The 26,022-nt window shown below is 39.1% G+C and overlaps 4 protein-coding genes across 4 annotated transcripts; 3 read left to right on the top strand and 1 right to left on the bottom strand.

The window, feature by feature from the left end:
• The first annotated feature begins 174 nt into the window (after positions 1-174).
• Positions 175-12,393, top strand: LOC137746731 (brefeldin A-inhibited guanine nucleotide-exchange protein 5-like). The gene is made up of 34 exons (XM_068486733.1): positions 175-533; positions 645-783; positions 1,260-1,341; positions 1,511-1,748; positions 1,989-2,110; positions 2,191-2,249; positions 2,571-2,628; positions 2,708-2,792; positions 2,916-3,119; positions 3,267-3,325; positions 3,429-3,498; positions 3,573-3,641; positions 3,871-3,993; positions 4,078-4,131; positions 4,210-4,298; positions 4,450-4,546; positions 4,653-4,751; positions 4,865-5,041; positions 5,169-5,279; positions 5,359-5,543; positions 5,744-6,370; positions 6,911-7,328; positions 8,118-8,357; positions 8,475-8,598; positions 8,690-8,838; positions 9,408-9,764; positions 9,925-10,091; positions 10,170-10,417; positions 10,571-10,734; positions 10,882-10,998; positions 11,104-11,240; positions 11,356-11,620; positions 11,771-11,866; positions 11,962-12,393. The coding sequence occupies exons 2-34, from the start codon at positions 672-674 to the stop codon at positions 12,022-12,024; spliced, it is 5,265 nt and encodes a 1,754-aa protein (XP_068342834.1). The 5' UTR covers positions 175-533; positions 645-671; the 3' UTR covers positions 12,025-12,393.
• An 875-nt stretch (positions 12,394-13,268) lies between these two features.
• On the top strand, positions 13,269-15,041 carry LOC137748996 (glucan endo-1,3-beta-glucosidase 5-like). Its single transcript, XM_068489176.1, has 2 exons — positions 13,269-13,617; positions 13,790-15,041. Exons 1-2 carry the CDS (start codon positions 13,271-13,273, stop codon positions 14,931-14,933), a joined length of 1,491 nt encoding a protein of 496 aa, XP_068345277.1. The 5' UTR covers positions 13,269-13,270; the 3' UTR covers positions 14,934-15,041.
• Positions 15,042-15,906: 865 nt separating this feature from the next.
• LOC137746971 (uncharacterized) lies at positions 15,907-19,104 on the top strand. The gene is made up of 6 exons (XM_068486973.1): positions 15,907-16,702; positions 16,862-16,959; positions 17,489-17,513; positions 17,706-17,826; positions 17,913-18,047; positions 18,300-19,104. Exons 1-6 carry the CDS (start codon positions 16,177-16,179, stop codon positions 18,508-18,510), a joined length of 1,116 nt encoding a protein of 371 aa, XP_068343074.1. The 5' UTR covers positions 15,907-16,176; the 3' UTR covers positions 18,511-19,104.
• Positions 19,105-19,243: 139 nt separating this feature from the next.
• LOC137746970 (alpha-aminoadipic semialdehyde synthase) lies at positions 19,244-25,720 on the bottom strand. The gene is made up of 25 exons (XM_068486972.1): positions 25,581-25,720; positions 25,134-25,425; positions 24,901-24,987; positions 24,675-24,804; positions 24,330-24,503; positions 24,165-24,247; positions 23,855-23,971; positions 23,674-23,749; positions 23,310-23,481; positions 23,093-23,189; positions 22,810-22,976; positions 22,673-22,724; positions 22,448-22,588; positions 21,991-22,335; positions 21,759-21,839; positions 21,517-21,582; positions 21,295-21,412; positions 21,017-21,146; positions 20,856-20,935; positions 20,604-20,762; positions 20,298-20,535; positions 20,079-20,187; positions 19,829-19,987; positions 19,683-19,752; positions 19,244-19,589 (listed from the first exon to the last, which is right to left on the bottom strand). The coding sequence occupies exons 2-25, from the start codon at positions 25,380-25,382 to the stop codon at positions 19,537-19,539; spliced, it is 3,153 nt and encodes a 1,050-aa protein (XP_068343073.1). The 5' UTR covers positions 25,383-25,425; positions 25,581-25,720; the 3' UTR covers positions 19,244-19,536.
• Between the last annotated feature and the right edge of the window lie 302 nt (positions 25,721-26,022).

Below are 26,022 nucleotides of genomic sequence, written 5' to 3'. Positions count from 1 at the left end.
CAATGGTAATAAATTTTTAGTTGAAGGACAGTTATTCGAATTGAGTTAAAATTAATGGACTATTACTACAATTTATTCTTTTTTAAACTAGTATTTTAATTTGGCAAGGAAAAACATTACTTTTTTCATAAATAACCCGGTCTCTCCTAAACCGATGACTAGATGGAACGACCCGAAGAATAATTTTCCAAATTCCAAGGGGTCAAAATCGAAATATGACCTGAACCGAAATCTGAATCAACAGCTTCCATTTCTAGTTGCGAGAATTCTCAAAAGACCCAAACCCGCCGTGGCAAAGCTCCGGGTCCCCGCAGCTCCGCTCCAGTGGAACAAGACCAGTAAACCAAACCAATACCAGCAGCGGATAGTCCAAAACGACGACGCATTAGATCTCGAGTATACATTCGCTGTTTGCTCGACTAGCTTCGCCTTCATCCCAATTACCAGATCTCTGTTTCTCCGCTCTCACCTCGCCCGTCTAAACGACGACGTCTTCGCATATGTGATCGTCTTCAACAGTCAATTCGAACAAGGTAATGTACAATTCTCTCTCTCTCTCTCTCTCTCTATATTTCTCTGTCATTCGATCTTCGATTACCGTTGCAATTGATGTGTAATGGATCTTGGTATGATCCGAATTTCAGGCGTATTTTTCTGGATAATTTTCGGAGATGGCGGGCGGCGCAGCTGGTGGTTTTGTGACGAGAGCTTTCGAGTCTATGCTGAAGGAGTGCTCTCCTAAGAAGCATGCAGATCTTCAGAAGGCTATTCAGGCTTATTTAGGTTTCATTCTGATTCCCTTGTGAATACACTTATGCATACACATTGCGTATTCGCATGTATTTTTCGGACTTTGGATGATCCGGTGTTCAGTTTGGTTTCGAGATTGTTGAATTGTTTGTTTTTTGTATTTTTAGTGTGAAATGCAGTATTTAGATTTAGATGAAATCAAATTTTGTTGATGATTGCTTTGCGGGTTGGCGTATGTCAGTATAATGCACGATTTTGTAGCGTCAGTGTGTTTGCAGCGTCTGGGAATGGTTGAATACTCAAATATCTATTTTGGTGTTTGTAGCTTCAGTGTGTTTGCTCCCTAATTTTTCTAAAGCTTGGCAGATTGGAAAACCAAAGCCTTTAGTTAGTTTGTCTTGTTGACAAATGTTACTTCTGTTTATGAATGATCTTTCTTCCATTCAGTATCGGTGATTAATTTCAGTTATCTCTCTCTCTCTCTCACTTGTGTTTTTGTGTCTCTTTAGATAGTACGAAAGAGGTCAACCAGACTCAACAAACCGAACCAAGTGAGAAGAATCAAGCTACAACTTCAGCTGACGATGGAAGGTCTGTATTTGTAGTTCAATTATTAATTCATTTTTCTGCCCCATACTCTATTCCTCCTTTTAATAAGCGGATTTGTAGAATTTTTTAATTATGTTTTTATGGGATTAATGACATGATCGGATGTATAGGTCCACTATTTTTGACTTTTGGAATTACTGCTGTTTTGTAGTTCTCCTGAAACAGAAGGTGAAGCTGCAAAAACTGATACAGAACCAGGTCAGTCTCAAACTGAGGAGGCAGAGTCCGTTGCCAAGCCGGCGATCACCACCACAACTATTTCAACTGTCCTAGCAAAGGCCGGGAACACCTTAGAAGGAGCTCAGGCAGAGCTTGTTTTGAATCCCCTACGACTTGCGTTGGAGACAAAGAACTTGAAAGTCCTAGAACCTGCTCTGGATTGCCTTCATGTATGAATTTTCATTTCTTGATTTGCAGATTTAACATTACGTGCTTTCAAGATATTGATATATTACGGAATCCTTACACAAGGCATCAAGAAATTCATTGTTCTATCACAGTGTCTGCATTCTTAAATGATTAGCCATTTGTTTGTGCTATCATTACATATAGCTGTAGATTTCTATAATTCGTAATACGTGCACCTACCTTGTAGTAGCTAACTAGTACTTCAAATTTCATAAGCACAGAAACTCATTGCATATGATCATTTAGAGGGAGATCCTGGTCTAGATGATGGTAAAAGTGCACTGCTGTTCACAGACCTTCTGAACATGGTTTGCAGTTGCATTGACAACTCATCACCTGATAGGTATGTGCCATGTGCATTGGTTGTTTCCCCTCAATATATGTGGCTTGTTATTCTTACTTATTTTGAGAAATGATGTGCAGTACCGTTCTGCAAGTGTTGAAAGTTCTTCTTACTGCCGTGGCATCCACGAAGTTCAGAGGTAAGTTGTCAGGGATTCTTGGGTATCAAGTATCAAGTATAATTTTTCTGGTTTAGTATATGACTTTTATAGTCTGCTCTTAGTTGGGCCTTTTATCCAAGTAAATGTACTCATGTGTACTACGGTACTGGGTCCTTTCTCCGTAATATTCGTCATTAGTATGTGCATATGGTTGCTTGCTTTGTAGTCAAGCATATACATTTAGCTTAAATGTTGTCAATCTGTGCATATGCATTTTGGTTCTGGTTCATTGTGCCTTTTCTTTGCTGCAATTTTAGTGTGAAAAATTATTCTTTTTATTTGAAACTGGTTCAAATGCAGTACATGGGGAACCTTTGCTGGGAGTTATCAGAGTGTGCTACAATATTGCTCTGCACAGGTAATTTTACATTTGTAATTTTGTATAAAGGATCTCATTATCAAGTTCAAGCAGTGCTAATGAAAGTTTGGGCTTGTAGCAAGAGTCCCATAAACCAAGCAACGTCAAAGGCAATGCTTACGCAGATGGTCAGCATCATATTCAGGAGAATGGAGACTGATCCGGTATGGATTTGAATCCTTCAGTTCTGTATGCCTTTATCTGTAGTCTCTCGTACAACTGTCCAGGAGAGGCATACATTTGAGTTGTTTTACCCTTTATTCTAGAAAGTTTGTGATTTCTTGCAGGGACTTGAGGTTGCATCATCTGGTTCCGGTGGACATATAGAAGCCATTTCAGGACAAACTTCAAATACTGAAGGCGAAGAAACTTCCTCAGAAGGACAAAGTGAGAAAGAAATGACTTTAGGAGATCAACTTAACCAGGTCAAAGATACACCCATTGCATCTGTTGAGGAACTTCATAATCTTGCTGGCGGTGCTGACATCAAGGTACATGTTTTTCTTTATTTATCTATGTTCTCAAGAATTTAGCAGTCTAATCTGTGTTTTCCACAATTTACTATGTATCCCCATTCTGGCTATTTTATTTAACCCAAGTTTTCTTTCTACTAAGATTGTCCTTGCTATTTTGTTTAGGGCTTAGAGGCTGTTCTGGACAAAGCTGTGCATCATGAAGATGGTAAAAAGATAACCAGGTTTGGATATGATTTTATTGTTTAAGATATCTCTTTCTTTGATTCAATATACACCAAATGATTTTACATCAGACTGCTCATAACTGCATTGGAATTTTTTTAGAGGGATTGACCTCGAGAGCATGACCATAGTTCAACGTGATGCCTTACTGGTTTTCCGCACCCTTTGCAAGGTATTTTGATCAATGTTTTCTAACTGTTGACTGAAATTCCTAGCCTCCATGAATCTTAAATCTGTTGTTTGTAGATGGGGATGAAGGAAGACAACAATGAAGTTACGTTGAAGACGAGGATTTTATCTCTTGAGCTGTTGCAGGTTATATTCGTGATTTAATTTGTTCTTGTATGCGCTTGCTTTATCGATGGAGGCTTAACTGAAAAAACAGGCAATATTGTTAAGTAATCGAGAGTAGTATTTAAAAGACATGGAAGGAAAGCGAGTGATTTGGGAATGCCGAATTTGATTTTTTTATACGCTTAAGGAGCATTCTTATATTTATGTGCAGTGTTTTATGAATAATGTAATTAATTCTACGGTATTTCAGGGTTTATTGGAAGGGGTTGGCCATCCATTTACTAGGAACTTCCATTTTATTGACTCGGTGAAAGCATACCTTTCATATGCTTTGTTGCGGGCTTCAGTTTCCCAGTCTCCTGTCATATTTCAGGTTTACATTTATCTTTCTTTCCTCCAATTTTAATGGAATATGCTATGAGATTAGTGCTTCTGATTATACGTTTCCTTCCTGCAGTATGCAACTGGAATTTTTTTAGTGCTATTGTTGCGATTCAGAGAAAGCCTTAAGGTAGGTGTATGATTTAACAAATAGATACAAAGGTTACCTTGATATATTCAGTTCCTTACGCCAACAAATTTTATTCAGGGTGAAATAGGCATCTTCTTTCCCTTGATAGTTCTACGATCACTGGATGGCTTGGAATTTCCAATTAGCCAGAAATTAAGCGTTCTTAGGTAAGTTGGCTTTTCTGGTTGTTACATGTGTAGTATTGTGCGCATGTTATTCTCATTAACAGTTGGTGGCATTCACTTTCAACACGTCTTAGGAGAACCTTATGATTTCCTTTTTTTTTATCTGGTCTTCTAATGAGGTTTTGATTTGCAGGATGGTTGAAAAAGTTTGCAAGGATCCTCAGATGCTTGTTGACATATTTGTGAACTATGATTGTGATCTTGAGGCACCAAACTTGTTTGAGCGTATGGTACGATTTTGCATACTGTTTCACATTCTGTTTCTATCCCTTTTTTTTTCTTTCTTGTTCATCTAATACATCTGCAATGTTTTCTGTTTTCTGACTGTTACTATAGGTTACAAGTCTATCCAGAATTTCTCAAGGGACTCAAAACACAGATCCAAATATGGTTGCTGTATCACAGGCAACCTCAATTAAAGGTTCATCTCTTCAGGTAGGTTTACCAACTTACTCCTTTCCTAGATTCATCATATGTTTATTCCTGCTAGATATTCATTGGTGTTACCAGAGGTTGCTGGATGACTGCTTTTTCCTTGACCTTGCCAGTGTCTCGTGAATGTGCTTAAATCACTAGTTGATTGGGAAAAGTCACGTGGAGAATCAGAAAACCAGAGTAATAAGACTCGGTCTCTAGATGGAGAAGCTAAAGAGTCTGTTGATTTAACCAGTAACTTTGAGAAGGCAAAAGCTCATAAATCTACATTGGAAGCTGCCATCTCTGAGGTAATTAGTGTGCATCAAATTTCTTAACTCGATTAACCTGGATAATATATTATTCATATAACTATTATGTTTTTCTGATAATCTGTTGCTACTCTGGAACTGATTTGGAAGATTAATAATAATGCAGTTCAATAGGCAACCAGTAAAGGGTGTAGAATATCTGAAATCCAATAAATTGGTGGAAAATACACCCAGTTCAGTTGCCCAATTTTTGAGAAGTACTCCCAGTCTGGACAAGGTGGAAGCTCTGTTCTATATATGTTGCTTTTCTACAATGATACAGACTTCTTAGTACTTAAATGATTTTTTTTTGTCAGGCTATGATTGGGGAATATTTGGGTCACCATGAAGAATTTCCCCTTGCTGTGATGCATGCTTATGTAGATTCCATGAAGTTTTCAGGAATGAAGTTTGACACTGCAATTCGTGAACTTCTTAAAGGATTCAGACTTCCAGGGGAAGCTCAAAAGATAGATCGCATCATGGAAAAATTTGCAGAAAGGTATTGGGGGTGTCTGTGAATGTTTTGTTGCTGTCTGTTTCCTTAATTTTCTGTGTATAAATGTATATTGAGTATGCTTGCATGGTCAAGCATATGATTCTAACATGTAATCCACGAAAATGTGTAAAATCCAATCTAGTGAGATTATATGCCATTTTTATTGCTGGACAGTGACGTTGTTGAATGTATTGCATGTGCAGATATTGTGCAGATAATCCAGGTCTTTTCAAAAATGCAGACACCGCATACATTTTAGCATATGCAGTTATAATGTTGAATACTGATGCGCATAATCCAATGGTGTGGCCTAAAATGTCCAAGTCGGATTTTATACGCATGAATGCTGTGGATGACGCAGAAGAGTGTGCTCCAACTGAACTTCTGGAAGAAATCTATGATTCAATTGTTAAAGAAGAGATAAAGATGAAAGATGAGACTGCTGGTCTTGAGAAAAGTGGAAAATATAAGCCAGAAGGTGAAGAGAGAGGCCGCCTTGTGAGTATCCTTAATCTGGCTCTTCCCAGAAGTGCTTTGTCCGTTGACACTAAGTCTGAAAGTGAAGCTATCATTAAGAAAACACAAGCTATATTTCGGAATCAAGGAGCAAAAAGAGGGGTCTTCTATACTACACAACAATTAGAGCTAGTAAGGCCTATGGTTGAAGCTGTGGGATGGCCTTTGCTTGCTACTTTTTCTGTTACAATGGAGGAGGGTGAGAATAAGTCGAGGGTTGTTCTCTGTATGGAGGGCTTTAAAGCTGGAATACACATTACACATGTTCTTGGAATGAATACTATGCGCTATGCCTTTTTAACATCTTTGGTCAGGTAAGTAGTCTTGTCTTTTCTTCTGCCAAATGTTTCTGTATTTCTACATCTATTTAATTTGTTGTTACTCTTTTGACACACATTTTGACACCCATTTTATAGGCCCAATTTGTAATGTATTTCAACGATCCAACTTGTCTATATTTCAATTCATCATTCATAGATTATCCTTGCAAAAAGTTAGACAAATCCAAAACCATTAACGCATTCATTGTAGTGAAGAAAATGGACAAATACAGTTCTACAAACAAACATGTAAAATGACTACCATTGAATCCAAGGTCATATGGTTTCGGCTTTGATTTTTGGCACATATGATCTTTGAGGGAAGACCTAAAATAAAGACGGTTGGATCATTGAAATATATTATGGAGCGGGCTCAACAAAAGTGTGTCCCCTGATCCGTACCTTGTATATATATTTAGTGTGAAAATATGTATTTTGACCTGGAAAGAATTGTGTTGTGTATCACAGTTTTGAAATTGATGCAAAAACAAAATTCATGATAATGCTAATTGAGCTTTGGATTTTGGTTCTCAGATTTACTTTCTTGCATGCTCCGAAGGAAATGCGTAGTAAAAATGTGGAAGCACTGCGAACTCTACTCTCTTTTTGTGACTTAGAGACTGGCACCCTTAGAGATACATGGAATGCAGTTTTAGAATGTGTTTCTCGGCTTGAGTTCATTACTTCAACTCCTTCTATATCAGCAACAGTCATGCAAGGATCAAACCAAATCTCCAAAGATGCTCTTCTTCAATCTTTAAGAGAGTTGGCTGGAAAACCTTCTGAACAAGTATTTGTGAATAGTGTTCAGCTTCCTAGTGATTCTGTAGTGGAGTTCTTCACTGCACTCTGTGGTGTATCAGCTGAAGAACTAAAACAAACTCCAGCTCGTGTGTTTAGCTTGCAAAAACTTGTTGAGATCAGCTACTACAACATGGCCCGTATACGCATGGTATGTTTTTAACAAGCGAAACCTCTATTTTTTTTCTTGTAAGTTAGATGGTGAATCTTGTTAAGTCTGTTGCTGGTAGTCATGTGATGCTCTATAGTAATAGTAAATTGGTTAATGCCCTTTATTGAGATTGGATCCGTGGGATGCCCTTTGCACCTTTGGATTAAGCAATAGAAGGTACCCCTGTCTCATCCCATAAAATTCCCCATTTCTTGTTGGGGTTGCATTCTATCCTTTGTTTTTTGTACAATTATCAGTTTCTTTATGCAACAGAACAAGTTGGCACAATGGGTCAATGTTCTTAAATGTTAACTGTGGGCCACATGCTTATTAAAATCTAAAACTTATCAGCTACCATGGCAAGCTTAAGGAAAATCAGGATGTTCTTTGTCCTTTATTCCATTTATTTTAGTTTCACATTATAAGATGAACCCCAGCCTACTATCTTGGAGCCAGTGGGGTCAATATTTGATTGGTTCTTTTTGTTGGATAACCCTTATTTACCCTGTGATTGGTTCTGGTATTGTTTGATTGGTCCATAGATTAAGCTCACTCCTTGATTTGGTCACTTCAGGCATTTCTATGCATGCATGATTACATTCTGTAGTTCAGTTCGTATTTGAAGTTGTTCACTAAGGAAATTGAATCATGACATGTGAGTATGACTTAGCATAAGGTGTCTGCATGAAGATAACCATCATTAACTGCATGTCATGAAGTATTATTTTGTTTTGTGCTTTGGTTGTTTTTAATTAATCCATATTTTGACTGTCTAATAATGTCTTACAGGTCTGGGCTAGAATATGGTCTGTTTTGGCAAACCACTTTATTTCAGCTGGGAGTCATCGTGATGAAAAAATTGCTATGTATGCAATAGATTCTCTGAGGCAGCTTGGTATGAAGTATCTGGAGCGAGCGGAACTTGCCAATTTCACATTCCAAAATGACATTCTGAAACCTTTTGTTGTTCTTATGCGCAATAGTCGAAGTGAAACCATAAGGAGCTTAATAGTTGATTGCATTGTTCAGGTATGTGGACATAATATACTTTCCCGATTGCACTTCTTTCTTCTTATTTATTTTTTCAATATACAACTATCCTGCTAGACTGCTACAAATAAAATTGATTCTTTTGCCTTTTTACAGATGATAAAATCCAAAGTAGGGAGCATCAAGTCTGGATGGCGTAGTGTTTTCATGATTTTTACAGCTGCTGCAGATGATGAATTGGAATCAATCGTTGAGAGTGCATTTGAAAATGTTGAACAGGGTAACGATTTCCTTTACATTTCTTCATTGCATATTGATGTTTTTACTCATCTTCACAATTTTTGCATTATCTAATACGTTGAAATTTGCAGTTATCTTGGAACACTTCGATCAAGTAGTTGGAGATTGTTTCATGGACTGTGTCAACTGTCTTATCAGGTTTGCTAATAATAGAACTTCACACCGTATAAGTTTGAAGGCTATTGCACTTTTGCGCATATGTGAGGATCGTCTGGCAGAGGTTTGTTAGTCTATTTTTGCTTGCTGCATGTTGAACCTATCATTTGTGTACTAATACATAACATTTCCTCTTTGTAAATGCCTTTTCATTCATTGCATGTTGCTTTCACATATTTCCTTCAGTATTTGTCTTTGGCAGATACCATAAATATCCTGAACTATGTTAGTAGCAAATTGAATCCATAGAAGTTTAGGCGAAGTTTATAAATTGGAATAATTGGGTTTGATAATTTATATTACATAATACTCCAATTAGCTTTGTGAGATTGTCAGTATGACATGACAACAGATGGAAGTCCTAGACAGAACTTGTTCAAATGGTTAAGAAAAAAGAAGAAAGAAAAAGGGTTTAGTAGCTTTTTAATTTATTTTATTGATAGTCTGGTGACTGGCTATTTAGCCAAAAAAAAAAAAAAAAACTCTGCACTGTTCTTGGGCTTCTTTGCTGTGGGTGGTGTGGTTGTTGTGGGTTCATGTCTTTATATATGGTGTCTTCCAACTTGCTTGTATTGATAGCTTGTCACGTTGCTGTTGAGATCTCTGCGTTTAACGCTGGTCAATTTATTTCAGGGTCTTATACCTGGTGGTGCTTTGAGGCCTCTTGATGTAAATATGGATACAAGTTTTGATGTGACCGAACATTATTGGTTCCCAATGCTGGCTGGTCTGTCTGATCTGACATCGGATCCAAGACCGGAGGTCAGAAGCTGTGCACTTGAAGTTTTGTTTGATCTACTGAATGAGAGAGGTACCAAGTTCTCATCAACATTTTGGGAGAGCATTTTTCATCGGGTCTTGTTTCCCATATTTGATCACGTGAGACATGCTGGAAAGGAAAGCTTGGTTTCTTCTGATGATGAATGGTTCCGTGAAACAAGCATTCACTCGCTGCAGTTGCTTTGCAACCTTTTCAACACGTTTTATAAGGTAGTTTTAGCTAAATACGAGATGTATAAGTTGTATTGGTAAAAAAAAATAATGCAGAGTGGTATTATCATATCTTTGCTTCTGGTGGTAAAAATTTAGTGCATTTTGAAGTTGGTGTTCCAAAGATTAGGGTAAATGTGGAAGTATTTCGTTTGTGCAGGAGGTATGTTTCATGTTGCCACCCCTACTCGGTCTACTTTTGGATTGTGCCAAAAAGACTGATCAAACAGTAGTTTCATTATCTCTGGGTGCGCTAGTACATCTCATTGAAGTTGGAGGACATCAATTTAGTGAGAGTGACTGGGATACATTGTTGAAAAGCATAAGGTCTGAATCTCTTATTATTTGGTAATATTTTATGGTTGTTCTAACCTCTAATACTAATCATTTTATTATTGTCATCAGAGATGCTTTGTACACAACGCAACCACTTGAACTGCTAAACGCTTTGGGATTTGAGAATCTGAAGAACAATAATAGGGTGCTAACTGGAGACCTAGAGGTCAATTCAGGTGATAGCCCTTCCATAAAGTCTGATTATGACGGAGTGGATAGCCGTCAATTTGATGTCGGTGATAATGGAAGAAATCCAAATGCATCAGTGTTGGCCAAACAAAACTCGGGGGTGCAAATGAACATGGATGGATCTGAAGGTCAGGTTTTTAAGATGTGTTTATGGTAGTTTGCATTTATTGAAAAATACTTTCTAATTACCGATTACTACAATTTATTTCCTCTATTAATAGAACCTAGAGAGTCAATATTTGTCCTAAAACTATGATTGATGGAGCTAAGCTTTACTGTAGGCCTTCCATCACCATCGGGAAGTGCTTCAAAATCTGCTGAAGCTGGAAGCCTCCAACGGAGTCAAACAATAGGTCAAAGAATCATGGACAATCTGTTTCTCAGAAATCTTTCTAAGCCTAAGGCTATTCCATCCGATGCTTCAGTACCATCTTCTCCAATTAGGGTATGCTGTAGCAGGATATTAATTCCTACAGGATTTATTGTTCATTCTGTTAGGTCACAGGGCATCCAGATTTAGTGGGTATTTGACATGTATATATGCTTCCATATTTTCATGCGTATGATGTGTGTGATTCTTATGCTGCATTAGGCACCTGAGGCTGTTGAACCTGATATCAGAGATGTGGAGGAGAGTTCACTGTTGGGAACTTGTAGGAGCAAATGCATCACTCAACTTTTACTGCTTGGCGCCATTGACAGCATTCAGGTTTGGATTTTGAATTTGTTTGGGGGGTGCCATATTGTTACCATTGGTTTCTGTAAAAAAGTCTCCAGGAACTGTCTTCCTAATAAAATCGCTTGCAATTTGTAGAAGAAATACTGGAGCAAGTTGAATGCACCACAAAAGATTGCTATTATGGACATATTGCTGTCTGCATTGGAGTTCGCTGCTTCCTATAATTCATATACCAATCTCAGAACACGCATGCACCAAATTCCTGATGAGAGGTAGGATGAAACCTTGTGCACACATTATTTTCTGTTGCTGTAGAATTTTCTCCTTGAGGACGATAGTTTGTTGGACAAAAGAACATAGTTTGTGACTATTTCATCTTTTGGACAGGCCACCTCTGAATCTTCTTCGCCAAGAATTAGCAGGAACTGTCATATATCTGGAGATCTTACAGAAAGCAACCTCTGGGGTTAGTGCCGACAAAGAGGGAGAAACTGATGGTGAAGAGAAAGTCGAAGGATTAGCAGAAGAGAAACTGGTGTCTTTCTGTGAACAGGTACTCAGGGAGGCATCTGATCTGCAGTCCGGTTCTGGCGAGACTACTAATATGGATATTCATCGGGTTCTGGAGTTACGATCTCCGATAATTATCAAGGTATAATTTGAAACCCCAATTTGATTGGTTTGGTGGATTCACCTCATTGTGCTTGTTGATGGACAATATTTTACGGGATCAGTTTCCCATGAGTTTCGAATATTTGCAGTATTAACCGATGATAATTTCCTCATTGTTTTGGTCTTTCAGGTGCTTAAAGGCATGTGCTTTATGAACCAACAAATTTTCAGAAGGCATCTGAGAGACTTCTATCCGTTGCTTACAAAACTCGTATGCTGTGACCAGGTAAACTGAGTTTGACACTCTCTTGCAAAATTTATTTACTAATTAGAGATTCAGGATATGTTCCGGGAAAACTTATATTTGCTCGATTCGTTCAGATGGATGTTCGCGGAGCTCTTGGTGATTTATTCAGGGCACAATTGAAAGCACTTCTGCCATAAGCTATTTTTCCGGTGTTGCCACTTTGATGAGTCCCGGCAGAAATGATTTTCGACATCACCGCTTTAAACGCCGACGGTCTAATTTTGTTCAGCTGATATTCTTTCTCCCGTGCCTATAAAATTTTCATTTTACGCAGTAAATTTTGTTGTAATGGTCCTATTGTAGAGTTAAAGTGAGAGGAATGAGTGAACATAATTTGTTTTGAATCGGCCTCTTATTGTTTCAAATCATCTCCTTTTCTGTTGTGTAATTTTAAGTAACAATGATTAGTAGATATTATTCGAAATCAAAATGATTAATAGATGTTATTAATTACAAATTCATTGTTTATTTATTTATTTTGAATGGCTAATAATTGTTAAAAGTGCTTCTAGGTATAAAAGCATTTTAACAGCTTGTTGGGAAGTGTGTTGAAAATGGTTGAAAATCCTTCTGGCAAAAATGTTTTGGAACTAATACTCAGTAAAAGTGCAAGTGAATTTTGAAAAAACACTTAAATTTCTTTCTGCAAGAAGCACATAATCCAATGCTTTTGGAATCCACTTGAATTTTTAATAAATTTAGAGGTATTTGTTGATTTGCCCTTTGAACTTGTATACAGTTGTCAAATTTTCTCTTGAACTTTAATTTTAGCAGATTATCTCTTTGAACTTTTTTAATTAGTCAATTTCCCTATTGAACTTTAACTCTAGCTGATTAACCCTTGTGAACCCACTTGAATTAAATGCTTTTAGTCATTTAGAATTTGACTTTAGCTAATTACTCCTCCTGAATTAAATGCTTATGGAACCCACTTGAATTTTCAATAAATTTATTTTACAGGCTTTTAACAAAAGCACATGCAACAAAAGTGCTTATGAACAGAAGCATTTTTAAACAGTCTGGAAGCTCGTTTAAAAAGTACCTTTAAATGACTAAAAACGCTTTCAGTTATTTAAAAGTAGTTTCTTAAACGAAAAGTGAGAATAATACGAAAGGGGCTTTTCCCCAAGGCTCTGTAGTCTGGGACAAAAAAAAGGCAATTCCTTCCATGTGGGTTTTTTGATTCCCATCCAGGAACTACTTGGCGCATAAAAAAACTAGGTTTACAACAAGTTCACTCTATCCCTTTCCCTCCTAGAATCCAGTTTTCCAGTTAAACATTCATCTGATTCCTTGCCTTTCCTCTCATCAACGCACATTTCCACCCAGTAGAAATACGCTCGAAAAACCGAGAAGACTGAAGTGAGGAAGGCGTAAGAAAACATGGGTTTCCGGTTCTTGTTGTTCTTGTTGCTCTGCGTTACCAGCGAAGGCGTGGTGAGAGGGGTGCTTGGTGCTGGCGGCTTGGCGTGCAACTGGGGAACCCGTTCCACGCACCCGTTGCCTCCTAAGATTGTCGTCAAGCTTTTGAAGGACAATGGCTTCAGCAAGGTGAAGCTGTTCGAAGCTGATGCCGGGGCGTTGCAAGCTCTGGGAAGGTCAGGCATCCAGGTTATGGTGGGGATACCTAATGATTTATTGGCACCACTTGCTAGTAGTGTTACTGTCGCTGAGAAATGGGTGTCTCAAAATGTATCTTCCTACATATCTAAAAACGGCGTCGATATAAGGTAAATGACTCAAAATTTTCGTTCGTATTACTCAAAATTGTAAAGGTTTCAGAGAGTACAATGTTGGCCCACCCAATATAAGGGAGTCGCACTTTTTGCGTGTGTGGTTTACCTACCGGGCTCAAGAATTTCTCCTATATTAGATATCAAATTAACATCTGAATCTACGCAGGTATGTGGCCGTGGGCAATGAACCTTTCCTCACAGCCTACAAGGACACTTTCTTGCAAACTACGTTTCCAGCACTCCAAAATATTCAAGCAGCCCTCATAAAAGCAGGGCTAGGGAGGCAAGTGAAGGTGACGATTCCCATAAACGCCGACGTTTACCAGACTGACTCCGGCCTTCCCTCCGGAGGCGACTTCCGGTCTGACATCCGCACCCTCATGATGTCCATCATGAAGTTTCTAAGCGACAACAACGGCGTTCTCACCATCAACATCTACCCTTTCCTCAGCCTCCAAGCTGACCCCGATTTTCCGAAAGAATACGCCTTCTTCAACAACACTGCGAAGCCCGTTGTCGATGGCTCGATCTCCTACACCAACGTGCTTGATGCCAACTTCGACACCTGTATTGCCGCCCTCGAAAAGAACGGCTTCTCCAAATTGCCTGTCATTGTTGGAGAAGTCGGATGGCCAACGGATGGTGACCCTAATGCCAACATACAAGACGCCCGGCGGTTCAACCAAGGCCTTCTAAACCGAATCCTTGCGGGAGAAGGCACCCCAAAGAGGTCAGCTGCGCCCGACATTTACATATTTGCACTCATAGATGAAGATGCCAAGAGCGTTCAGCCCGGGAATTTCGAGAGGCATTGGGGGATGTTCAATTACGACGGATCACTCAAATACCCGTTGGACATGGGTAGCGGAAAATCTTTGGTTCCGGCGAAAGGGGTGAAGTATTTGCCTAGACAATGGTGCGTAATGTCGCCGGACGCGAGCACTTCCGATCCAAATTTGGCTCAAAGTATCAACTATGCTTGCTCCCATGCAGATTGCACAAGTCTTGGAAATGGATCTTCTTGTGGAATGCTTGATGCTAAAAGCAATGCCTCTTATGCTTTCAACATGTACTTTCAAACAATGGACCAGCGCAACGATGCCTGCAACTTCTCCGGTCTTTCAGTCATTACAAAGATGGATCCAACTCCGACTCAGAATGGTTCGTGCCGGTTCGAGATCATGATTGACCTCGCAAAGTCTCGACCGCGGTCTCCTGCTTCGCCTTCTGCTGGATTGAGAGAGCACAGCTCCTACAAAGTTGTGATGGGGTTACTTGCGCTTGTTCTAGTGTCCACATTGATCATCTAAATTTTCATCACCACTTGTATTGTATATATTTTAAGGGTTTACCACCACTTGTATATATTTTAAGGTTTACTTTGCATTGAATCGATGCTGATTGTTTTTTACCTACATTTGTGTTCTTGTCCATTTTAATCCCCTTCATATTGAAACGATGTATTTTTAAATCAGATTAACTGATTACATTATATGATAGTTGAATTAACGATTGATTCGCTAATCGAACAAGTACGAGAGAATTTTAACAATATTAAAATGGAGGAGAAATTCTTGTATTTTGTCCATATGTTTGGGTAACGTGACTATTTGACCACACACACAAAGACCCCTTAACTCTTTTGTGTTTAGTGCACTGTACGGATATCCAAACACAAGATTTTCTCTCGATTGTAAACGTAAGGATAATACATTCGATTACAAAGCAGATTTTCTAAAAGAACAATACTAATTATTGCATGTCGTAACATGTGAACTATTGAGATAAAAGAAATTGTTATTGATGTACAAAGAGAGGTAATGACAATTACAAAGTTACTAAGCATGTAGTTGATCAGGGTTACTCTAAATAAACGTAAAATAACATCAGTTTTCATATCCGAAGCAAAGCCAAGGTTAGACTCCTTTTCTTTTCAATGGCCAAGAAAACACAAAAAATAAGCAACAAAAGCAGACGAAAGGAAAAGAAAGAGATGGCCCACCGCAAGCATAAAACGTGGACACAATCAAGACCGTCGGATTACATTGGTGTGGGTCCCATAAATGATACACGCGGGAATGAAAGAAGAAGAAAGGTACTGAAGGAGGGAAGGCATCCATTTTTACAAATTAAATTTTTGTAATTTAATCCGAAATCAAGGCCGAGTTTCCGCTTTAACCAATAATTAATCCTCATAAACTGAAAATTACTAAAAAGTAATTCAGAATTAAACAAAAATAATAATTTTTAGATTTTTTTTTTTGCAAATTTATTCGATTGGATCACAGCTCCAGAGAAACGAACGAGAGAGAGAGAGAGAGAGAGAGAGGAGAGAGCTTCCAATTTATTTTCTTTTATGAATATACGTGACTTGCATTCTTTGGATTCACCTTCCCAACTTCGTGCATCCCGTGGCCGACTCAGAATTTTGCAGAGGAATCTTCCCGCTACGTTTTGGGAGTTGGGCATTCCCAAATCGGCAGTTTCTAGGGTTTATGCTGCAATCTCTGTGAATGTTGGGGTTTTGGGTGTGAGGGGCATTTAGGGATCGTTATGTTGTTGTTGAAAAGGCAAGGCGTCGATCGCTTCCTCTTCGCAAGCTCAAAGCACCGACCTTTGCTCCTCCATCGCCGCCAGCAGTATACAGAGGCCATGGCGGCTGCTTTTTTGTTTAGCCATAGTGGATGCAGAGGGTTTCAAACCCAAGCTCAATGGACGCCTTCCCATTTTTCTGCGGGCCATTCTTGCAAGTCTGCTAATTTTCCCGGGAAAGCTGGAAATTTTCCTGGGAAAGTTGGGATTTTTCCTGGGAATCTGAGGAATACAAGCATTGGGTGCAATTTTGTTGTAAAGGGGTGCTTACAATCTCAGCATCATCCCCACAATCAGTCTCATAGCAATAGCATTAAGCGTCATCCCAATGCTCAGTTGGTTCGTGATCTTGAGCTGGACCTCCGCAGCTCGGATACCGTTGGATTGACCTCCACAAATGGTTGCCAGGAGTGCGGAGGCCGGGCTGGAATCCCACACCATCCTTTGCCCGGTGATAAAATCGTTGTCGCGGTCGATGTGGACGAGGGTAATGTATATACATTGATTCTCTTTTTCTGTTACGATTATTATGTTGTCTTTTATATTTGCCAACTTGGGTTTGTCTTGATTTAACCAAAACGAGAGCTTGGAACTGTTTTTAGCTGATATATGGTTATTTTGTCCGAATGCTGTTTTTTATGAGCAGTATTGGGAAACTTTGTCTCGGCTCTCAACCGCTTTATTGCTGATCGTTACTCGTCCAACCATTCAGTTTCGGAGTACCATGTGTATGAGTTCTTCAAGGTATTACCTGCCAGCTAGTTGAGCCAATGAGTCTAGACTGCTACATAGATAGAGTCATGCAATTATGGTTGTTGGTTTGCTTGCTTGTTTGCCATATTTTGGCATTGCAAGTTGGTATGACTCAACATTTCAAATGTTTTTAGCATTTTTCATACAATAGCGAACCTGTGAGTTGTTTACAAGTATGCTCGTAGTAGTTGGCGGTTTACTTTGTATTCTCGACTTGCAATCAATATTACATTGTGAACTGTGATTTATATTTCAGACGTTTCTTGTGTTGGAATATAGTAATATTTGCTTGCCTCATCCATTCCTCGCTCTGTTTGATTGAGTTGAGTTGAGTTGAGTTGTTACTCCAGAAATCCGAGTTCTTTAGTCTGTGGTTTAAGGTGCCAGTTCTCTTTGGTAGCAGGCTTCACGGATATATTTTTACATTTTCTGTTACCCTTTCCCTTGATACGCTTTCTTGGGAGAATATTTACATTTCCTTGAACATATCCTGATGCATCAAATTTCTTTTCTGTTACAGATATGGAACTGTTCACGTGATGAAGGTACTATAAATGTGTCCATCTTTGCATTAAATCACCAGATTCTTTTGGTTTCATGGTCAAATTTTTAATTCAGACATCTGATAAATGTTTTGAGATTGCTGCTTAAAATTTTACTTGCACTTTTTTCCTGCCATATCTTTTTTCCTTTCTTTAAAGCATAGTCACGATTGGTTACCTAATTCGTTTTGACAGCCGATTATCGTGTTCACGAATTCTTTAAAACATCATATTTCAAGACCGGGATCCATCCACTCCCAGGTGCTCAGGAGACGATTCATAAGTTGTCAGATTTCTGTGACCTATCGGTTGTGACGTATGTACAATTAGCTGAGACCATTTTATTATTATGGTTATCAGAGCATTTAGTAACTTGATCTTTTGGCATCTCTGTGCTAATAGGTCTCGGCAGAATATAATTAAGGACCACACTCTTCAATGGATCGAACAACATTTTTCAGGGCTGTTTCAGGAGATTCACTTTGGCAACCACTGGGCTTTGCATGGAGAGTCCAGGCCTAAGTCAGAAATATGCAGGTATGCCCATGAACAACTTCAGATAGTTGCGAAGATGTTATGTATTTGAAACTTCTCAGTATGCATCTTTTGAAGCATTTTTCCTTCAGTTTTTAGAACCTATAAATCTGATTTTCAAGTTTCCTGTTCCAATCATGATGCATGTTTACCTGCTTGTTGGTTTTGTCGACTACTATCTCCTCATAGGACTCAAGCATTGTCCTACTATACATGGTATAGCGACTCTCTGTTCTGATGACATGTACTTGCCAGGTCCCTGGGAGCAAAGGTTCTAATCGATGACAATCCAAGATATGCACTTGAGTGTGCCGAGGTGGGGATCAGGGTTCTACTTTTTGATTATGAGAACTCATATCCCTGGTGCAAGACCGAGTCTATTGATCAACACCCCCTGGTCACCAAGGTTCATAACTGGGAAGCAGTCGAGAAGCAGCTGATGACCATAAACAGCATAATTTCGTAGTTTTTCTTACAACCCATTACAAGATTGACCGCCAATTTGTCAAGATATGTTGAGAACACGGAGTCCTTCAGAAGGATGCTACAGAAATATCGTTGATGACGAAACTCTAGTCTTTAGAGACCGGACCAAATAGGGTTGTCCGGTGACAGTTTTAGTAGGACAATGGTGAGAAGTGATAATATCATATCATTACCCCAACTTCTGGCAACTAGGTGTCAGATTTCTGAAAGCCAACCCTGGATTGGGTTTGGTTTCTATTCCTTTTTCTCCTTATTATTCATTTAGAAGAGAATGAGGTAAAAGGAAAATTCCCAAGTTGTAAATATGGAGGATGACGAAAATTCGCGAATAATCCAAAATTTTCCATTGTTTAACTGTGTGACCTTGTTTTATTCTTTAGGTTTTGCTAGTTTTGTATTTGCCATTACTCCTGCTAGGGGTGGGTTTGAAAAACCGAAAATAAAAAAAAACTGAACCGATTGAAATGAACCCACCCCTAACTGTTGCTGTAGTTTATTAGTAGAACGACGGAGATGTTGGATTTTGCTCTAACCCTAAAATTTTGTTTTTGACAACCAGGAAAATGGCTACACACTGCATTGAACTTATGAATTGGTTGTTTCTCAATTTTGTTGCACAAACTTGTACAGCATTACCGTTTGATCAAGTTCGTTTGAACCCAACACGATAACCAGCTCAATTCGATACAAAGCATTCCTGGAGAACTCAAGTATTAGAATTTTGATCTGATCAACTGTGTCAAATTCATTGTTCGCATCGTTATTTTTCTTACACCAAGTAGGAACAGTAAGCCCCTCCCATTTGCAAACGCCATTTTCCGCGACTTAAGGAAAAAAAAAGGCACTGCAAACTTCTCACTGGAGCCCTGTCACATAATTTACATCAAACACTTCCTTTCAAATATCTGTGCTCCCTTGCGCCCGAGCGATACCAGGCAGTAGCGCATCGAGTTTCAAGTTGGGTCAGTCGATATTTGTCAGGAAGGACGAAGGGAGATAGTTCGGATCACTCGATCTTCTCCATTAACTTGATTCCATATGCTTGTAGCATATCCATTGCTACAACACCACAAAAATTCACCAGTTATGTTGCGGACAAGGAAATTTCATGTCGAAAAGGCTAAATCATGAAGAATAAGAGCAAGTGGTTACCTGGGACGTATACTTCTGGTTCGATAGGTCTCAAGACTCCTCTGGTTTTGATCTTGTTTCCAAGTAAGAGCTGCAAGGAAGTAAATTTGGTTAGGGATTTATCTCACTGCATACTATAGAAGATCATAGAAACGTGTAGCAAGTACCAGAGCTCCAATAGCTGCCGGTACTCCAACAGTGGACGCCATGGCGGTGATCATTTTACCACTCTTCATTTTCCCGAATTCCAGCAGGGTGCCTGTATGCTTCTCTCGAAGTCCATCCGGGAACTCAACCTCCACTTCATGATGCAAAAGCACCATATCCTGACCACAAATCACACAGGTTATGCATAATTTTGGTGTAAAATGACTTGGCTATCATAACGCTGTTTCACTTGTCTCGCAAGTAACCTACCTGTTCCATGCTGGAGTATGCTAATCTCTCTTCCATCCGAAGACAAACAACGTCAAATGCGCTTTTGCAAGAGGCGGGGATCTCTTTCTGCTCGTGAAGTCCCAGAAATCTGTTCCACAACGGAGAACAAACCGATACATTTCAGTATTACTCTGTCTAGAAAATACGAGCACACAAGAAGAATGGAAGGAAAAGGGGTAAGAGGTGCAATGTGCATACACGATAGTCTTAGCTGCCCTCACAGCAGCTCCTTGCTCTTTGCAGTATCCGAGCGTGACAATCCTTTCGGGGATGATTTTCTCTCCGATCAGAGGTCTGTCCAGATCTTCAGTTTTCATTTTGAGGAGTTCAGACAAAAATTTCCTGAATGTGGGTCTCTTTGCATCCTTAAGAAGCGGATGAGGTTCCGATTCGAATAAACCAATTCTTGAAAGCGTTCCCATTATTTCTCCAAACCCTACGGAAAATAGAATTCAAGTCAAAATCTAAGCATTAACTTAACCTGGAAACCAAGCAATGTCATACCTTCATATCGAAGAGTTCCACGAAAGACTGTTGATGCTTCATGTCCTATTCCATACAAGTCCCCATAAACTAGGGAGTTACGATTTGGAAGGCATTCTAACGAGAAAGCTGGAAGGTCTGGAACCCGATATTTCGCAGCTGAATCATAAAGATCCTTCCCTGCAATTTTGTACCATAAAGATAAAAGTGAAAAAGTGCAGAATGATTCGTGTTCATTATGATAATCAAAATAGCTCATCACTGACAACATACCATCAACTTCTACAATTTTGCCGTTAGATTTGTACGTGGCAGGATTACGTCCAGATTGAATAGCTCCTGCAGGACTCCAACTGAAATGATAGGTTAATAGAAGTTAGAAGTAAAACTATACACAGTAGATATAATTGAGGAGGGTATCCACTCCGAGTTACCTGAATTTATATGCTAACGGATTGTTTGCTGCAGCTGGGGATGGCAGTCCACCACAGTAAGAAGTGAAAGACCTTATTTTCCCCTTCCGAAAGTGTGCTTGGTTGATCATCTTCATCGCCATCATATGATCTGAAGTCGGACGAAATCAAAATAGTAATTGCATTACTAATAGGCCAAAGTTTTTTCAATCACAAGGACTAGTTTCAATAGTTCTCTTTTTCGTCATTTGAAAGCGTTTCTGGTTATTCTAAAAGCACTTCCGGACATAAGACATTACCTATCCCAGGGTCCAAGCCCATCTCACCAAGAATCGTAATACCAGCACTCTTTGCCTTCTCATCCAGTTTTGACATGGATTCATCAACATAGCTAGCAGTGACAAGATGCTTTTTAAGCTGAATGAAGACACAAAACCTTTTTCCTTAGCTAAAGGAAGGAAGGCAGGAAAAATAAAGAACGGAAAACAAAGAAAATATAACAGTGAGGCAACGTGAAGTACCTCAATACATGCATTTGCTACAGTAACGTGGCAAAAAGCCGGCAGTAAACTTATAACAAGTTCAGCCTGCATGAGGGAAACGAAGAACACCAAAAAGATAAGACTGCGATTGAAGCTTTGCAAGTTTTGAACACCGAAAATGGTAGACATCTAAGTTAAACAAATCATTTTGATCATCTGTGATATAGCTGCTAGGCATTCGAGTTCTCTGAAATTCAAAAACTGCTCAGAAAAGTCATTACCTCCGATATATACCTATGCAGACTGCCAGTGTCAGAAATATCAAGTTGAACTGCTGTTGTATTTGGAATACCTTCAGTGATCTGCTCCAAAATTTCAGCATCAAAATGTTCAAATGCAAAAAAATGAGACGAATACATAAAAGTTTGCACATCATTCTTGGAATGAAAAAAATATACATCATGATAGAATTGAAAGCAGGTTTTTGAAATATATGGTTTTCTGCAGCCATACCTCTTCAGCATCCTTTAGGTAGAGAGATGCAACAGTAACTTGCACATCATTAATCTCTTCGAATTCATCTTCAAAGCATGTTTTGTACCATTCTTGGGATGACATTCCGCTAATTGATGCTAACATCTCAGCAGCTGGCTGGCAGACCCGGCCTGCTCCAATAATCAGAACCCCAGCCCTTCTTTTCGTGTCATTTCCCTTTTTAGTGGGACTGTGCTGGACTTCACCAAAACTCAGAGAAATCTTATTTTTCTCTTGCTTTAACTCATGATTTTCGTTTGAATTTGCTAGAGAAGTTAAAGAGTCGATAATTTGATCAAGAACTGCTCTGTCATCTGCACCCACCTGTCCATAACAACGAGTTCATGCTATGAAATTTGACGTAAAGATAACTTGTACTCGAAGATACCAAAGTGAAAACCTCTTCGATGACCAAACTGGCTAGAGGTCTACTTACTTCAAGTTCGGAGAATGATAGAGAATCCGAACATTGACCCACGTCACACTTAACCAAATGAAAGGAGCCGCCTGCAGCTTCAATGATATCTAAGGCCTCATTTATCAGAAACTGATCAAATAGGTGACCACTGAGAGATACCTGTGATTTAAAATGAAACTCAGCATATATGGCATGATAAGCGGAGAAATATCCGAAATTGTTAATAGAAATAGAGAAACTTACTGATATGTTGTAGTTCTTGTAGTTGTGATTAGCAAGATTCTTTGATATTTCTCTGCAAATCAAAAAGAGATTATATGCTTATCGTAACACCAAAGAACAAGAGGCAAGTATATATGTGAAATGAAAGCGCAACTTACTCTGAGTCTGACTTTCTCATACGCGGAATATATTCATACAATGAGGTAAGTGCTCCTCCATGGGTTATGCAAGCTCTCCTTAAATGTGCAGGCAACTTTGTAATGTCTTTTGTAGAAGCCAAATTACCAACAAAATTGGACAAAATGTCTCCAAAATGTTTTGAAGCCTTCCCAAAATTAAAGAAATGTTTTATCAAACCATGAGAAGTATAATCTCTGGCATTAGACGATCCTAGAATTACTGCATTTATTGAAAAAGAAGGCAGGGATGAAAGTAGTGCACCTCTTTTGCAAATTCTGTTGGAAGAATGTCCACAGCTTGACATATCACACCAGCGCCGTCCATGTCACGGTGGTAAGAATTAGTCACAGGATCGTATCTGCAAACCATGATACCGAAAGAACTGTTATTTTAAAAGCTGCAAATACTATGTTGCGAGCAAGAAAATGCATTTTGAGGTTGTGTTTATGCATGAATCTACGGAGTTTATGACTTATACCTGAAGAAAGGTGAGTCAATTGATGTGGTTTGGTTGACAAATTCTATTGACCCCACTATGTCACAAGTTATGTCGGCGATTCCAACAAGCACACTTCCTTTCTTTGTTAGATCTTGAACCTGCTTAGTACTCAATAAGCGCGGAAATCGTTTCTCCCAATACATGCAATTCACTGCAAGGTGAAAAGAACATAAAGAGTAAATTTTGTCTTTTTAAAATCTAATGGGATGAGAGGATGAAATGGATAACGATAATTGAGAACCAAAGGTTTCGAAAATCCTTAAGTTAAAATCCAAGGCATTCATTTAATGACATTAACTCTACTGATTTGTCTAAAAAATTGATAGAAGAGTGTGAAGCATACCGATTACAGATGCATATGGGGCTATTTTTTCATGGAAGACAGGGTTGTAGTGTTCTGGATGCGCATAGTAGTCAGCCTGAAAAATGCAGACGTTTTGAGTTAGTATATTCTGTTATACGATGGCGAAAAACAAGACGTGAGGAATAAAGAATTAAAAGATGACTATGAGATCAGGGCTTACTTTGTCAAATTCTCTTGTTGGATCTTCGTGGTCAACCATGTTTTTACTAGTCACAACACAACCGTATACTTGGAAGATCCTTTTCGATTTTCGAGTAGTTTGAGCAGCATCCTTTGCCTAATCGGTAAAAAAAAGAATGAAAACCTAACAGAAAGAAGGGTGACATCTATTTGTACAGAGCTGTTTCCACCTAAACTTTATGTCTCTCGAGTCGATAAGAACCAAATTAGAAGTGCATTTTCCCTTCTATTATTGTTATCTTACAAGACCAAGTTGGAACCACATTTACTATACTAGTTTTACTACTTACCACCCCAAATAGCGCCGGAAGTTCGCTTGGTTCCACAAAAGTATGAGGAAGAAGCTTAAGTATCTCTTGTGCACCAGAAGAAACTACAGGAAATAAAATTACATAAGATATATTTTGCCATTAATTGTTAAAGAAATTTAAGCTTCGTAAGAACAAGCAATGTACCATTTCCTGAACCGGTGAAAACGAAGACAAGAGGACAGATCCCTGATGGCAGTCCGAGAGTTGCTATCTCTTCGCCCACAGAAATTACAGCTGCCTTGGCAGCAGCCAAGGATGGATACATATAAGATGCACCCAACGAAAGGAACGGTGTCGAATATCCAAGACTTAGGTACCCTTGACAAATTAAAACAAAGTGAGAAAAAACCTGACATCCAAAGTACCCAAAAGTACACAAGAGAAACGTAAACGAATACAAAACTTCCAGCTCATGCCCCATTTCACACTTAAAATTACCGTAGCAGATGAATTTAAAACATCTCAGATATTGTGTGAATTGGAACATACTCTGTCCTAAACCGAGCAAGAAGTCGATAAATCCTGCTCTACCAGCGTACTTTCCGAATGCAAGTAGTCTTTTCGCATGATCCCCGACGATAAGCTCGTAATCATAGAGCGACACTCTTTCTGCTAGGATCTGCACACCACACAGAGATTGATAAATTGATAACGAAGAAAACCAAGTATTAAAAATCGATGCACTGCTCGAAAACATACGAAAATAAAACAAGACCTTATCCAAGAGTGGCATGTTTTCCTTCTGAGCCTTATGAGTATGCGAAAAAAACGCATAAGCTCTATCCGGCAGAATCATCTCCAGCTGCACCAAATCCAAACAATTGTATCAAAATTTGTGATCAATCGACAAACTTTCTCTTTACAAGGCGATATTCTAAACTATTCTGTCTACGTCTGCAAATCAATTGACAAACTTGATGGTACATAAAACGAACGAAAAATTAGTACCTTTGGCTGTTTGATGCCGAGGATCAAACCACATTGTGACAAATCCTCAGAGATTTCACATCCAACATCTTCATACATTGCATCATGATGAATTCTCTTCGTCGAGGGCTGCAGTATGATCCGAGAAACTCCGGTTTTATCTCTCCCGCTGTGGAGCAGCCGAGCGCAGTGAGACGGCGTCAGAGGCGCTCTTCTCTCCCACTTGTTCACAGACTCGGCCAAAATCCCCACCACCCCATTTCCAATCATTGTAATCTTAATAAAAAACCGAAACCGAAACCAAAACCAGAATCTACACGAACACCAAATTATTTCAATAATTCAACTCTGGAAACTGGAAAATTTTCAAACAAACCAAACGCAATGACCAAATCGACGAAAACAAAAAAACACAGTGATCAAAATCGAAATCGAGACGAAACACAGCGATCAGAAACGCATTTTTACCAGACGAAAAATGTGTTTAAGTTGTTGAATTTTTGTATGATCGTTTTGTTGGTGTAGGTAATTAGGTAGGAAAGTTTGAGAGATAAAATGAAGAGAGAGAAAGTGATAAGCGAGCACAGGCAGCTAGGCTGATGATATTGATATGGGAAGCTGGTGCTTTTATCTCTATCGCATGCATGTGATAATTCACGTGAGTGAGTCAGCAACCGAGTCGTGACTCAGCCATGCCCATGATCAACTGTGACACGCACCTTATAGTATATTAGAGAAAAAGGACAAACTACTGTTTTGATCCGAGTAATGGCATGGGTTTCAGGGCTTCAAGTAGGTCCATGATCCCACCAGATCACGCCACGTGGCGTAACGGTCAAACTACGGTGACGTAACGGACTTCCACTTCTTTGCCGGTTGGGACAAGTTACCATGTATTTAGTGCTTTTCG

This window comes from Pyrus communis, chromosome 10, assembly GCF_963583255.1.
Source record: "Pyrus communis chromosome 10, drPyrComm1.1, whole genome shotgun sequence".
NCBI lineage: Eukaryota > Viridiplantae > Streptophyta > Magnoliopsida > Rosales > Rosaceae > Pyrus > Pyrus communis.
The sequence above is the reverse complement of the archived record's forward strand: the minus strand, read 5'-3'. Positions and strand labels throughout refer to the sequence as shown.

What these genes read in the sequence shown, in the direction of transcription:
- LOC137746731 (XM_068486733.1), top strand. Translation starts at nt 672, where the DNA reads ATGGCGGGCGGCGCAGCTGGTGGTTTTGTGACGAGAGCTTTCGAGTCT. An exon ending in GGAGAATGGAGACTGATCCG is followed by an intron (nt 2,793 to 2,915) that starts GTATGGATTTGA and finishes GATTTCTTGCAG; the next exon opens with GGACTTGAGGTTGCATCATC. An exon ending in GAACATGGATGGATCTGAAG is followed by an intron (nt 10,418 to 10,570) that starts GTCAGGTTTTTA and finishes GCTTTACTGTAG; the next exon opens with GCCTTCCATCACCATCGGGA.
- LOC137748996 (XM_068489176.1), top strand. Translation starts at nt 13,271, where the DNA reads ATGGGTTTCCGGTTCTTGTTGTTCTTGTTGCTCTGCGTTACCAGCGAA. An exon ending in AAAAACGGCGTCGATATAAG is followed by an intron (nt 13,618 to 13,789) that starts GTAAATGACTCA and finishes GAATCTACGCAG; the next exon opens with GTATGTGGCCGTGGGCAATG.
- LOC137746971 (XM_068486973.1), top strand. Translation starts at nt 16,177, where the DNA reads ATGTTGTTGTTGAAAAGGCAAGGCGTCGATCGCTTCCTCTTCGCAAGC. An exon ending in TGTGACCTATCGGTTGTGAC is followed by an intron (nt 17,827 to 17,912) that starts GTATGTACAATT and finishes CTGTGCTAATAG; the next exon opens with GTCTCGGCAGAATATAATTA. An exon ending in CCTAAGTCAGAAATATGCAG is followed by an intron (nt 18,048 to 18,299) that starts GTATGCCCATGA and finishes TGTACTTGCCAG; the next exon opens with GTCCCTGGGAGCAAAGGTTC.
- LOC137746970 (XM_068486972.1), bottom strand. Translation starts at nt 25,382, where the DNA reads ATGATTGGAAATGGGGTGGTGGGGATTTTGGCCGAGTCTGTGAACAAG. An exon ending in CAACAAGAGAATTTGACAAA is followed by an intron (nt 23,750 to 23,854) that starts GTAAGCCCTGAT and finishes TGCATTTTTCAG; the next exon opens with GCTGACTACTATGCGCATCC. An exon ending in CCCATATGCATCTGTAATCG is followed by an intron (nt 23,482 to 23,673) that starts GTATGCTTCACA and finishes TTCACCTTGCAG; the next exon opens with TGAATTGCATGTATTGGGAG.